Source organism: Antechinus flavipes, chromosome 3 (genome assembly GCF_016432865.1).
Source record: "Antechinus flavipes isolate AdamAnt ecotype Samford, QLD, Australia chromosome 3, AdamAnt_v2, whole genome shotgun sequence".
Lineage (NCBI taxonomy): Eukaryota > Metazoa > Chordata > Mammalia > Dasyuromorphia > Dasyuridae > Antechinus > Antechinus flavipes.
Window position 1 is genome coordinate 318,164,121 of NC_067400.1, and position 14,176 is coordinate 318,178,296.

The 14,176-nt window shown below is 38.8% G+C and overlaps 1 protein-coding gene across 3 annotated transcripts in view; it reads right to left on the reverse strand.

Annotated features, from left to right (window-relative positions):
* The window catches only part of SEMA5B (semaphorin 5B), a 190,338-nt gene that overhangs the window by 44,318 nt on the left and 131,844 nt on the right, over positions 1 to 14,176 (reverse strand). For all 3 annotated transcript variants that reach the window (XM_051985411.1, XM_051985409.1, XM_051985410.1), the window contains 2 exons: positions 3,841 to 3,940; positions 1,199 to 1,244 (listed from right to left, as the gene is read on the reverse strand). In XM_051985411.1, coding sequence (XP_051841371.1) covers positions 1,199 to 1,244; positions 3,841 to 3,940 — 146 coding nt within the window. The remainder of the gene's footprint in view (positions 1 to 1,198; positions 1,245 to 3,840; positions 3,941 to 14,176) is intronic.

Genomic DNA, 14,176 nt, shown 5'->3' on the forward strand with positions numbered 1-14,176 from the left:
TGTTCAAGCATAGGAGGAAGAGCATGAAGGTGAAAAGATCCAGAATGTTGGGGAAATAATAACAAGAATAATAATAGTAGCACTTGTAAACCACATTTGCAATGTGCTTTATAATTTGATCCTCATAATAACTCTGGGAGTTAGGAGTAATTATTAACAGAAGTAACTGGGGGGGGGGTCATTGTAGAGAGAACACTGGAGTGAGGAAGACTGGAATTCAAATTTGACTAAGTGATGAGCCATTTAACCTCTGTTTGCCTCTGATCCTCATCTGAAAAACTGGGATAATAACAGCTAATAATAACCTACCTGACAGGGTTGTGGTGAGGATCAAATGAGATAATAATTATAAAGCGTTTAGCACAGTGCTATATAAATGTTAGCTTTTGTTGTTGATGTCATTATTTTTATTATACTTCCCATAATTTCTGATTATTTAATCATTTTCAATCATGGCCAACTCTTCTTGATTCCATTTTGGGGCTTTCTTGGCAAAGCTACTGGAATGACTTGTCATTTCTTTCTTCTGCTCATTTTACAGATGAGGCAACTGTGGATTGCCCAGAGTTACACAGCTACTAAGTGTCTGAGCTGGATTTGAACTCAAGCCTTCCTGATTCCAGGCTTGGTGCTCTTTCCACCTAGCTGCCCCCTAGCATATTGTAGGAAGCAATATAAGACCAAAAAGATATTCCCATTTCTCTCAATCAATCAATCAATGAACGAATATTTATTAACTACCTATTGTGTGGCAGGAAACTGGGGATATAAATACCAAAAAAATCATATTTAGAGCTGGATAGAACCTTAGGGGCATTTGACTTTAATCCCTTAATTTTATACATGAGGAAACTGAGGCTAGAAGAGGTGAACTGATTTCTCCAGGATCACACCACAAATAAGTGTCTAGGGCAGAATTTGAATTCAGATCTTCCATACTCTACAACCTAGTACTCTATCTACCTGTACCATTCCATATATGTTGGAACAAAACTCTAGAAAAGCAAAATGAGTAATTCTCCAGGGAAGAAAGGAAAGAACCAAAAATTCACACCTGCCAGAATTCCCTATTCAATTTCAGGGATTTCCTGGACATCCCACCTGTTTTTTCCTGCTCTCAACCTTGATGATGCAAGCAGAGAGCTCACACAGAATTTTAGGCGGTACAAAGGGATTGGGCTGAGACAAGGGAATGTACCTGAAGGAGAGAGATGTTGTTAAGGCTGAGTCTGAAGAGATAGTTCCTGTGAAAATAAGAGATGCAGAAATCAGAAATCATATTCATTGAAAAAAAACTTAAATAAGGACCTACCTAGAGTTGACACATCTCCTCCAGGTACACAACCAGCCAACTCTCAAGGAACAAGTTTAATTTCAAAAAGTACTTAAATTTAAATATTTATTTAAATAAATATATTTAATATGCAATTAAATATTTAAGGAAATATGATTTAAATAAAAAAATTAAAATGTATAGCCTTCCATTGAGCCACCCAATTGCCCCCCCAAATATATATGTGTGTGTGTATATGTAAATACACACACACATATATCCTCTAACTCTCACTCTCCTCTTTCTCTTTCTCTCTTTCTCCATATATATACACACACACACACTTTGTGTGTGTGTATAAAACCTGGAAAAAAGCACAAAAATTATTTTGAAAAGAACATGGAAAATTTATTATGTAGGTTTTCATAAAATAAAAATGTATTGTTTTATATTGCATTCTGTCTTATGTCCTGCTATGTACATGGAAATGTTATTTTTTCTTTTTTTTGTATTTAAGTTTAAAATGAATAAAAATTAAATATGCATATATATATATACATACATGTATATACATATACATATATACCCAACACTCAAGATTCCTGGAAAGGCGTTTGAACAGTCAAACTGGCCATCCCCTTGCATCTAGACTGGATGGCCCATTTCCAATAGTTCCCTAGTACATGGAGGGTCTCTCCAGGTTAAGCCTGACTAGAAAAGGCGAATCCTTGAGGAATAATAGAAATGATGGTGAGGGAGAATTCTCAGCAACCCCTCAAACTTCAGAACTTTGATGGTTTTGCAGAGCAAAGGAGACCTGGGTCTCGAAGGGGTCACTTATGCAGCCTCCTGCCACAGTCTCAGGAGAAGCTACTAGGCTGAAAGGCTCTTTTGGAAAAAAACAGCTCTAGGCTGCCCCTTTCCTTCACTATCTCTCCCAGGGTCTCTGACAGAGGAGATTTCCAAGAATGCTAATTTGAACCCCACTCTGTTCTCTATACATCTCTCACTTTGTCCCCCTCCCCCTCCAATCCTAAGCAGTGACAGGGGAAAACATCATCTTTTTTTAAGTGGTGAGCTACATGACTGATAAACTGTGAAGTCTGAGTCCAGGGAAACAAAGCTCAGTTAATGGCTGGGTCTGCAATCCCATCCCAGATCCCAAGAGGAGAATCTCTTGCTCTGGCGGAGCCCAAGGTGTCTTTCTTGAGCAGTGGTCTGGGACAACAGAGCCCTGGGACCACGGCTGCTTATAACCCAAGCATCCGTGAGGGACTGGGCCTGGAGAGGGAGCAAGCCACAGAGCTATAACTAACAATTTTGGTAAGTGAAGCAAGAAGCACAAAAGACTCCTTCAGATTAATATTTCAATGCAAATTCAGTTAGGAAGAAAACTTAGATTTCTTTAATTCTTCCAGGTTCTAAGGGGTCCCAGGAGATCATAGTTGCTTGAAATTTAACCAGTTAGGGACAGAACATGATGCAGTTTATCAAGAACAACCACAGTGGATTTTATTTATTTTGGAACTGAAGACAACACCATACAGGTTCATGTGTAAATAAACGTAATCTTGGGGAAATCATTTAACAACTTTGATCCTCTATTGCTTCCTTAAGGAAACAATATATATCAATATTAAATAAAATATCAATAAGGATAATAATATTTGCATGTCCTAACTCTATAGATAAATGAGATGAAAGTATTTTATAAGGCTTATTATCTTGCCTTTGGGAGGCAGGGAGATTCAAGCAAAATTGTCACCTCCCGAATTCTATTCTTCATTCCCCTCCCATCTTCTGAAGTTCTTATTCCCTAACCTCAAATATTCAGTAACTTCCTGTTGTCTTCTGGCTACCCAAAGCCAAGGTCTGCTTCCTTCATATAATTTTCCACTTTTAAAAACTGCTTTTCCCTTTGCCCCATCCTTTCCCCAGTCAATTAAAATTCTTATTCCCTCAGACCTTGGCTAGAGGTTTGGTAGAAAGCAATGAGATTAAACTAAATTTCTACTAAGGTATTAAAGACTGATACCTTTCCTGATGGTATTTTGACCTTTAAAGGAAGTCACTGTCAAAGGCTCTGACTTGTTGAATTTGAGAATATGTGATTAAAGAAAAACATCTCCAAAATATGAAGATATTTTTCAGTAGTGGAATCTTCCTATCTTTCATCTTCTAGGGGAGAACTATTGGGAAGTATATAGCTTCCAGCTAGTAAGTTTTCCATTCACCCTAGAAGGGTGAATAAAAGGGGAAACAAGAGCATTGCCTTTTTTAAGATCTTTGATTATTTATTGCCTGATTTCTTTCAGATTAGAAACTCTAGTATTCACCAGAAACAGAATATTCTTGCAAAAGAAGAGTTTCTGAAAACTCTGAAGTGAGACAGGAGAAGAAAATTTCTAGATCCTTATATCATCCTCCACATGAATAAGTGGTTAGGGGTGGAAATTCCTTGGGAATCTCCCCAAAACAAATTTAGTTGATTCATTTTAGCTCATTGTCTACTCCAGATCCCATCCCACTCCTCTCTTGGGACCTGCTAATAGATCCTTTGCTGTTACCTGGCTCCAACGATGAGCTGGTTCCTGGAGGGGTCTAGAGCAATCTGGGAGAAATCTTGAACTCCAGGGTAGGTGAAGTTAGAGACCCATGGCTTCAGATCTGGATACAGGGGATGGGATGGGGCAGAAAAAGAAATAAATACCCAGTTACAGAGAGATACTCCATTCCCCATCCCTGGGGCTTCCAGACTGAACCTGTGTAAATCAGAAGGATTATAATTAGAAAGAGCATCGGGATGGGAATGAGGATCCCTTGTTCTAATCCCAGTCCTGCCATTAACTAGCTGTGTGAGATCTTGGAAAAAAATCAACCTCCTTCTATAGGTTGAAGTTTACTTAGCTGTAAAATGACAGGTAAAATGGAAATACTCTTCAGTTCAAACATTCTAGGAGTTCATAAAAGATCACTTATGGCTCTGATCTGGGTGTGGAGACTCTGGTCATCTAGCCAGAGAGGGATTCCTCCTCCCCCCACCTCTGATTTAGATCCCTGGATGAGCTGAAATCCTCCAGAGTCTCACTTTAGCTTCCAAAATTTAGAGCTGGTAAGTGAAGTTAGTAGAACCAAGAGAACATTGTACTTAGCAACAAGATTATGTGATGTGATGGACTAGGCTCTTCAATTCCAATAGACTTGTGATGGAGAGAGCCATCTGCACCCAGAAGAAGGAACTGAATATGGATCACAACATAGGACTGTCACCATTTTGTTGTTGTTGTTTGTTTGCTTTTCTTTCTCATTTTTCCTTTTTTGATCTGATTTCTCTAGTGCAACATGATAAAGTGGAATTATGTATAGAAGAATTGCATATGTTTTACATATATTGGACTACTTGCTGTCTAGGGGAGAAGGTGTAGGAAAGGGAGGGAGAAAAATTCACAAGGGTGAATGTTGAAAACTATCTTTGCATATTTTGAAAAATAAAAAAAAACTATTAAAAAAATTAGAGCTGGAAGAGAACTTGAGTCTTTTTCAGTATCCCCTTGTCACAGACTATCTGCCATCACAGAAGAAGCAAGTAACAGGCAGGATTTGAATCCACTGACTTGGAGGACAAATTTAGCATTCTTACCACTCCATTCTTCCTGTCCCCAAGTCCAAAGTTTTTACAGCTGTCCTAGTTGGAAGTTCACAAGTCCCATCTGAAGTTTGATTTTTAAAAAGTCATTAAGCCAACCACCCACATAGGAAAGTACACTGAGTAGAGACCGGAAAGAATTCTATTTTTACAGATGAAGAAACTGAGATCCAGAGAAAATAAATGACTTGTCAAATCTCAAAGCTAATATATAGCAGAGCTAAGGTTCAGATTCTGATACTAAGTCCTAATTTCCCTTCTCAAGTTTTTATTAGTGAACAACCCATCATGTATTCCTATCACCTGTTGTCCAGTTCCTAGATTAAACAGGCTGAAGCAAGGAAGAGTCCTTCTAAATACATCCATATAGAGTAAAGACCAGGGTCCCAATACAAGGTAGCAAAATGCCCTCACCAGGAATCCTAGAGGAAAGAGTATAAAGCATCTATGGTGTGTCAGGCATTGGGCTAAGTGCTTTACAAATATCTCATTTGATCCTCATAACAGCTCAAGAAGTAAGGGTTACTATTATCCCCATTTTACAGTTGAGGGAACTGAGGTTAAAGTGATTCGCCTAGTTACCTGAGATTAGATTCAGGTCTTCCTAATTTTAGACCTAACTCTCTAGCCACTGTATTCTCAGTTGCCTCTGGTAGAGTTAGGGAAATTCTAATATAAGGACAAGGATAAGGATTGGATTTATGATTTTATTTGTATTGTGAACTTCCAGGTGGGGAAATTCCCTCTATAGAAGCTGGTTAGCACTCCTCTGGCATTTATAGTCTTAGTTGCCCATTACAGGAGAGATTGTGACCTGCCCAGGGTCACAAGGTACTGTTAGACTCTCCTGGGCTAGGCTGCCTGTCCCAATTCCTAGAATACCTGTCAAAAGTGCAGTATGATGGCCTTGGGCTTCATTGACAGAAGCAGGTGCTCAAAATGAGCAAGATAATGGTCTTATTCTGCTCTTGTAATTTCTCATCTAGAATATTGCCTTCAGCTCTGAGAGCCATATTTTAGGAAGTGCACTGACAAGCCAGAGCTGGGAAAACATCCAGGATGGCTAAAGAACCAAGCCTCCATTACACTCCATACGAAATTGCTTGTAGAACTAATGACGTTGAAATCGGAGATGACTTAAGGAGCCATGATACTTGCTATCAAATATCTGGACTTTGACTCGCAAGTTCACAAGATAGTAGATTTAGAATTGGACAGAAATCTGGAACTCATCTAGTCCAACCTTCTCATTTTACAGATGAGAAAATGGACAAAATGCATAATTTGCCCAAGATCACACAGTCAGAAGTGAGATTTGAAACCAGATCTTTGACTGAATCCATTGTGATTTCCATTGTACACACTGAGTGTTACAAGCAATAGTTAGATGTTGCTTAGCGGAAGGTTTGACTCTCCAAAGAAATGTTTTCTAACAACCAGAGCTATCCATAAGTGCAATGAGCTGCCTTGGGTGATAATGAGGTTCCCAGTCGGGGGTCCTCAAACTACGGCCCATGGGCCAGATGCAGCAGCTGAGGACGTTTATCCCTTTCACAAGTTTCTTTATTTAAAAACCCACAAAACAAAGTTTTTGTTTTTATTATAGTCCGGCCCTCCAACAGTCTGAGGGACAGTGAACTGGCCCCCTATTTAAAAAGTTTGAGGACTTCTGCTAGAGATTTTCAAATGGAAGTCATTTCTCAAGGATATTATTGAGAGGATCCAGATTGGGGATGGATTATATAACCTCTGAGCTTTCCACATTTGAGATTCTATGAAAACCAAAGGAATCAAGGACAAAGGCTCCTTCTAGCTTGAAACCCTATTTAGGATAGAGAAAAAAGCCAGATATAGCGTCAGAAAACCTGGGATTATTTGCTGCTTCTCCCATTCCAAGGTCACAGGGGTGGATTTTGAGCAAGGTTTCTCTTTTATCTCTTTAAACCTAAAGTTCCTCATTTATAAAGTGAGTTTAGATTAGATAGTTACTAAGGTCCCTCCTAGCTTTAAATATATGACTGTAATGACTCTTGAGACAGAGGGATTCTCAGGGTCAAGAGAGGTGGAAGTCAGGGTTAAAGAGTGAGATGCAACATATTATAACATATTTCCCCATAATGCATATTGTGATCAGCTCAGCTGGGTATAGGAGAGTGGGCTGTGAATGTATGTGTTGATGGCAGAGAAGGGGGTGGAAGGGACGAGGGAGGGAGCTTTAGAGAAATCCAGAGGAAATAAATCATAGCTCATTATCCTTTCTCCAAGGAGTAAAGCAGCCCCTCATTTCTCCACAACAAGCAAATACTTAAAAGCTCCCCAGAGGATGGGAGGTTTTGTGAGCTGGATGTTTTTCAAAAATTGTGCATGGTTAAAAAAAATCCTGCAGCAAAATGAAGCATCCCCTCACATTGCTTCTGACCCAGCAGGTGACTGGTGGGCAGGGGTATAATAGTACAGTCCTAGGCTGGTGATGGACATTTATAGGGTAGGCTGTGAGGGCCAAAAGTGAGCTCACTCTCTGGGTTTAATACAGACACGTTCTCCCAAAATCTTAGGAATAAGCTTTCTCGATTCTGTTTGTGTCCTGTGTTAAGTTATTTCTTAATGTGTTTTACTTCCAATGCTGACCCTCTATCTTATCCATTAGCTTGGATGTTCCCCAAGAGCAAGAATCAGACCTTTTTGCATCTTCCTATAGGATTTCTCACACAAGGCATATTGTGAGGGGAATACTTAGCTGTGTCATGGGATGGGCAGGAACCAGCTCATATCATCTCCATGAGAGTGAATTATTATATTTAGAGTATGCATATTTGCACCTCAAAAATCAGTAGACAGTACAACTCAGGCCTCAAGTATATTATTTTGTTGATTTCTAGGCTTTAGAAAGTGATGAAGAAAATGTTAATAATGCAAATTAAACTTTAAAATGTATATAGTGCATTTTTCCCCCTGTAGACCTAGTTGTTAAACATTTATCAACACAATCCTGGTTGTATATACAGTAAGAAGGAAGATGGCAGGTTGCAGGAAATGGGAAATTGACTTTGTTTTCCCATCTGTAAAATGAATTCTAAAATCTTTTCCAGCTCTGTGGTTCTATGATCACTGGACACAATTTTGGGGAGAAGTTCTATTCACTTTCTTATTCCAAGTAAATAGAACTCCCTAAAATTGTGTCCAATTTTGAGTGGATAATGGAGAAATAGGATAATAGAAAGGATAGAAGAGTGTTTTTCTTTTCAAGGTCCCAGGTTGCCTCCAGTTTGGGGAAAATAGTACTTTAGAGAAGGGAGAAAGTTATTTTAACTTCTCCTTAACCCAAATTTTACTAGAAGTCTCTTCTTTTGCTTCTTTTAAATTTAAAAATAAAGATATGTTCCAAACTAGTCATGTTCCAAAAACATACTAAAAAAGCTTTGAATTCAGGTGGAACTAATGATAAAAGTCCTATTCTAGATGAATCTTTTCAATGATGGCTCATTCTCAATTATCCACTTTGTAGATTACACATCCCAGATATCTAATGCCAGACTGGCTTTTGCCTCCCACTTAGGGTGGCAGCAGAATGATGTAGCAATTAGAGTGGAAATATATTTAGAAGAATTGCATATGTTTAGCCTATATTGGATTATTTGCTATCTGGAGAGGGGAGAGGGGGAATTTGGAACACAAGGTTTTGGAAGGGAGAATGTTGAAGACTATCTTTGCATGTATTTTGAAAAATAAAAAGCTATTATAAAAAAGAACATTAGATTTGGATCTAGAGTATCTGAATTTGAATTCCATCTCTGCTATATATTACCTTTATGATCTTGACAAGTTAGTTATTTTCTCTGAAAATCAGTTTCTTCATTTGTAAAATGCCTCTTAGAAGCAAGATTTGGATTCAGATCTTCCCACTCTAGACCCCAAATTATTTCTACTATACTATCAATATGCTGCCTCCTCAAATCGCAACACTGCAAAACTGCTAAATAGCCACTTTACCAAAAACATTCACCTCAGGCTCCCAGGAGTTATACTATAAATACTGTCCAAAATCATTAAGGATTGGGATGGAGAGGGATGGAAAAGAGGCCAAGAAAGTCAAAGTCAAAGCTTTTGACACCATTGCCCATAGAAAAATCTATCAGAAATGAAAATCAAGCATCTGAGGTATTCGTGTGAATCCCTAGGAAACAAGGAGTGATTTACAGCGGAAACTCAGGAACACACTAGTGGCAACGACTTTAAGGTGATCAATCAGTCACCAAGCATTTATTGAGCCCTGTTTCACCTGCTCATCCATTCTCTGTGGGGGAGGTGGGGTAAGATGAGAGATGAGCAGCCAGGAGGCTATCTTTCTACTGCTGCAATAACAAAGGGAATGTTCACTGAATGAATGAATGGATGAAAATGCATTTATTTAAGGGCTTGCTAAGTGTCAAGAATTGAGCAGGTAGGTGGTGAACTGGATTCAGCACCAGGACTTGAGTCAAGGAGACTTATCTTTGAGTTCAAGGCTGGCCTCAGACATGTTCTAGCTGGTTGACCCTGGTCAAGTCACTTAATGCTGTTTACCTCAGTTTCTTCATCTGTAAATGATCTGGAGAAGAAAATAAACACTCCAGAGATAAAAGGAGAGAAAAAAAAAGCAAGCTAGTTCCTGCTCTCAAGGAATTCTCATTCCAGTTGGAGATTATTAATAATCCGTCTCAAGTTGACAATGAATTGGACATTCTGGGGGTCCCTCCTACTTGGGATTACGCTTCTTTTTGTAAGGGAATTAGAAAGAAAGAAAGAAAGGAAAAAAGAAAGAAAGAAAGAAAGAAAGAAAGAAAGAAAGAAGGAAGAAGGAAGGAAGGAAGGAAGGAAGGAAGGAAGGAAGGAAGGAAGGAAGGAAGAAGGAAGGAAGGAAGAAAGAAAGAAAGAAAGAAAGAAAGAAGAAAGAAAGAAAGAAAGAAAGAAAGAAAGAAAGAAAGAAGAAAGAAAGAAGAAGAAAGAAGAAAGAAAGAAAGAAAGAAAGAAGGAAGAAAAGAAGGAAGGAAGGAAGGAAGGAAGGAAGGAAGGAAGGAAGGAAGGAAGGAAGGAAGGAAGGAAGAATGTGAGAGTTTGAGGAGCACACTCCTTTCTATGTGTTGTAATTAAACCACATGTTTTATCCACATCCTATTCTGGTAGAATATAAGCTCCCTGAGGACAAGCGATTTTATTGAACTTTTATAAAATCCCAGTGTTTTAGCACAAAGCTTGTTGAAAGAGTTTGCACTGAAACAAAAACCAGGAATAAGAACTTCTTTGTTTTGGGTAGAAGAACCTTTGAAGGGGATTTATGGGAAAATTCGTACAAAGATATAACAGGATAAGAAGGTGTGAGGTCCCAATAGTAATCACACATACAGAATTTGTTCAATGTTGTGGAAGAATCCAAAGAAGTAAGACTTCACATCATATCCTGCTCTCCAGAAGCTTACAGTCTACTGACAGGGACTAGAATAATATGCCTAGGGAAACAATTAGAGAATAGGACAAGACTGTGTATAAGTAAGTGCTAAATTGTGTGACTAGGCCACTACATGCCTTAGAAGTTTAGAAAAAGTGGATTGGGATTGATAACATCAATTGAATATCCCCCATAATTGAGAGCTACTGTCTGGAACTGCTTTATTATACCTTGAGAGAGGATACAATAACAGACCTGATAGGGGGTAAGGGGACTTCCAGGGATACCACAGTCCCTCAATTTTCTTAAATCTGATTCCAGGACTTCAGGGATACCACTTTCCTTTAATTTTCTTAAATCTAATTCCAGGACTTCAGGGATACCACTTTCCCTTAATTTTCTTAAATCTGATTCTGCTGATTTCTCTTCCTATCCCAAGGTTCTGCTCTTAGTTCCTTTCTTTTTCTTTTTTATGATCTTTCTCTTGGGAATCTCATTAATTCTTATGATCTTAATTATCAGTTCTATTATGCAGATGACTCCCAAGTCTCTTACTTTAGCCCTCACCTCTACTCCTACTCTACAGGTCAGCATCTCCATCTACTTAGGAGACATCTCTATCTGGATGTGAGGCTGGCACCTCAAACTCAGAATGTTCCAAGCTAAGTTAATTATCTTTTCACTGAATTCTGACTTCTGTCAGTGACACAGCTGATCATCCCAATTACTGTTTCTCACATTCTGGGAGTATTTTTTTTTCTTCTTTCCTTTCTTTCACTTCTCATATCCTACTATTAAAATAGTTGCTTCCTAATAGGTCTTACTGCTTCTTTTCATTCTCTCCCTGACCCCCTCCAATTTAACCTTCATACTACATCCAGATTCTTCCTTATTCATAAGCATTATTGTGTCACCCCTCCAAACCTTCAGATGACTTCCCATTATCCAAAGGATCTCTTCAGAGATGAAAGTCTTTTGTTGTTGAGTCATTTCAATCTGATTCTCCATGATCCCATTTGGGGTTTCCTTGGTAAAGATATTGGAGTGATTTGTCATTTCCTTCTCCAGTTCACTTGACAAATAGGGAAACTGAGGCAAATGGGGTTATATGTCTGAGGCTGGATTTGAACTCAAGTATTCCTGACTCCACCATTTAGTCTACCCTAACTGGTATAATGTATTTGATTTTTGTTACTGTTTACTTGATAAATATGTTTGCTTACAGAAGGAGCTAAGCTAGCTGAGACTAAATCATCATCTTCTTGGTCTTGAGTGGGACTATATTCCATCTAGAGTGATCAAGCAAAATAGTTTTTCTTCTTAAGCTTTAAAGAGCATCCCACTCCTTGTTGTTCAATCATTTTTAGACATTCCCAACGCTTCATGACTGTATTTTGGGGTTTGCCATTTTCTTCTCCAGCTCATTTTACAGGTGAAAAAACTGAGAAAAACAAAGTCAAGTGAATTGCCCAGGCTCTTTTTCCAGACAGGGTCTATCTGAGGCCAGATTTGAACTCAAGAAGATGAGTCTTCTGATTCCAAGCCTGGCCTTCTATTCAGTACTCTAGATGATAAATATTTGAAGCATAATAAATAAATGTAATTCTAGCCTAAACCTCTCTTGAAGATAGAAGAACAAATTAATAAACAGATAAATGAACAAATAAATGGATGAATGCATGAGTGAATCAACATATAAACCTATAGCCACAGCTTTCCTCCTATTCTCCACAAATGTGGAAATCAATCTACATCTCAAAACATATTAATCTAAATAAATATGTCCCTGAAACTCATGCTTCCCCCTCTCTGTCTTCCCAGGGTATGAGTTTCAATGTTTACACAAACTATTATACTTTACACATATATAAAATATTTTCAAAATACAATCTAAATGCTGTCTATTATAACCATCTAAGAGCAATCATGAAGGAGTTCTTCAAATACTATCCTTCATCATTTCCCTTCTCTAGTTTTGCTTTGGCTAGAATACTCTTCCTTCTCACCTCCACCTTATGTATCTTTATCCTTCTTCAATATTTAACTAAGATGTCATCTGGAAGAAACCTCTCCTCTCTTTCCCCACCCTATGGGTACATCTGCTCTGTACCTGGTATTAACTAATTATTTACAAGTTGTCTTCTCTGCTAAGTTTCTTAAGGGACAGGCTCTGCTTAGCATGCTGCTTAGTACATAGTAAATGCTTAAAAAATGCTTGTTGACATTGATTGACTCAATTTAGACAGGTTAAGGTACAAGGAACAAGGAACAAGTCTCAAGTTTCAGAACTGGGTGGGATGGAGGAGTACACGGATGTTTAACTTTTAACACCTTGTCTCGGAGCATCTAACTGGGCATCCCAGATTCATTAGAGCAATGGTAGATCCTAGACTCCAACTTAGAAAGGAAATATTTCCAATATGAGTCGCCACTTTGGAACCACAGACCACAAAGCCCTCACAGCCCTAAAGAGGTTTTAAATAATGTGACAGGTCTCCCCACTGGCGCTCCCTCCTTCTCTCCCCTTCCCCCACTTCTGTTCCCTCTAGTGACAGCCACAATCTGCTCCGTGGAGCAATTAGAAATCAGAGGGTGTCTGCACATTTTGTAAGCTTAAGGACATTGCTAATTTACTTTAATCCACTTAAGCCTTCAAAGCCCCAGGGCCTCAGCTCAAACAAGACAGCACAGAGAAGACAGCTGGAAAGCTTCCTCTTGGAGACAGAGAAGCCCACAGTTGGGAATTCCCTCCCCCCAAGTCAACCTCACCCCCTGCCAATCTTCCTAAGGCAGGAAGCTCAGACCCCCCACTTCCCTATTTGCTCCATCCTCTCTATTCTATCCCACCCCTTTCCCCAGTCCACCTCCTTCAGGAAGCCTCGCCTGATTTACTCAATCACGCCTGTTCATAGTAGCCAGGTATTTACTATTTTTTTTTTTTTTGGCCTTTTATATACTGCTTTCTGAGATTTCTTCAGTGGCTTCTGTAAAATGTTTCCATAGAGTTTGAGTTGATCTTGTCCTTCTGGTACCTAAATAGTAATATTCCTTTCTATTATGATGTAGTAGTAGTAGTAGTAGTAGTAGTAGTAGTAATAGTAGTAGTAGTAGTAGTAGTGATAGTAGTAGTAGTAGTAGTAGTAGTAGTAGTAGTAGTAGTGATAGTAGTAGTAGTAGTACTAGTAGTAGTAGTAGTAGTAGTAGTAAGTAGTAGTAATAACAGCAACACAGTGGCTAGTACTTATATATTGCTTTAAGATTTGCCAAGTGCTTTACAAATATCTCATTTGATTCTCACAGCAAGCCTGAGAGATAGGGGCTAATTATTCCTATTTTACCAGTAAGATAGCTACTAGTTCTGTGACTTGGATCACAATCTCCTTAGGTCTCAGTTTCCTTATCAGCAATAGGATGGGTTGTATCTGATACTTCTAAGATTCCTTCCCATTCTAAATCTGCAATCTTGGAATTCCTTAAGTGGAACTGAAATCGGCCTCAGCAATTTCCTCCCATTAGCCCTGGTTCTGATCTCTGGGGTCAAACAGAAGGAGCCCAATCCTTTGTTCTAGGTGACAGCCTTTCAGATTGCTGACGACTAGGGACTATCCTCTAGATTGAACATCTCTGGTTCCTTCAACCATTTCTTAGTGGCAAAGACTCAAGTCCTTAATTATCTTGGGTTTCTCTTCCAGACACCTTTCAGTTTCTCTGGCTTTTAAGAAAGACATTGGTCCTTCCTAAAATGTAGCCCCTGGAACTGAACGCTGTCCTCCAGATGAGGGCAGACCAGGGCCAAGTATAATAGGATTATCCCTTCCTTCCTTCAGGACAA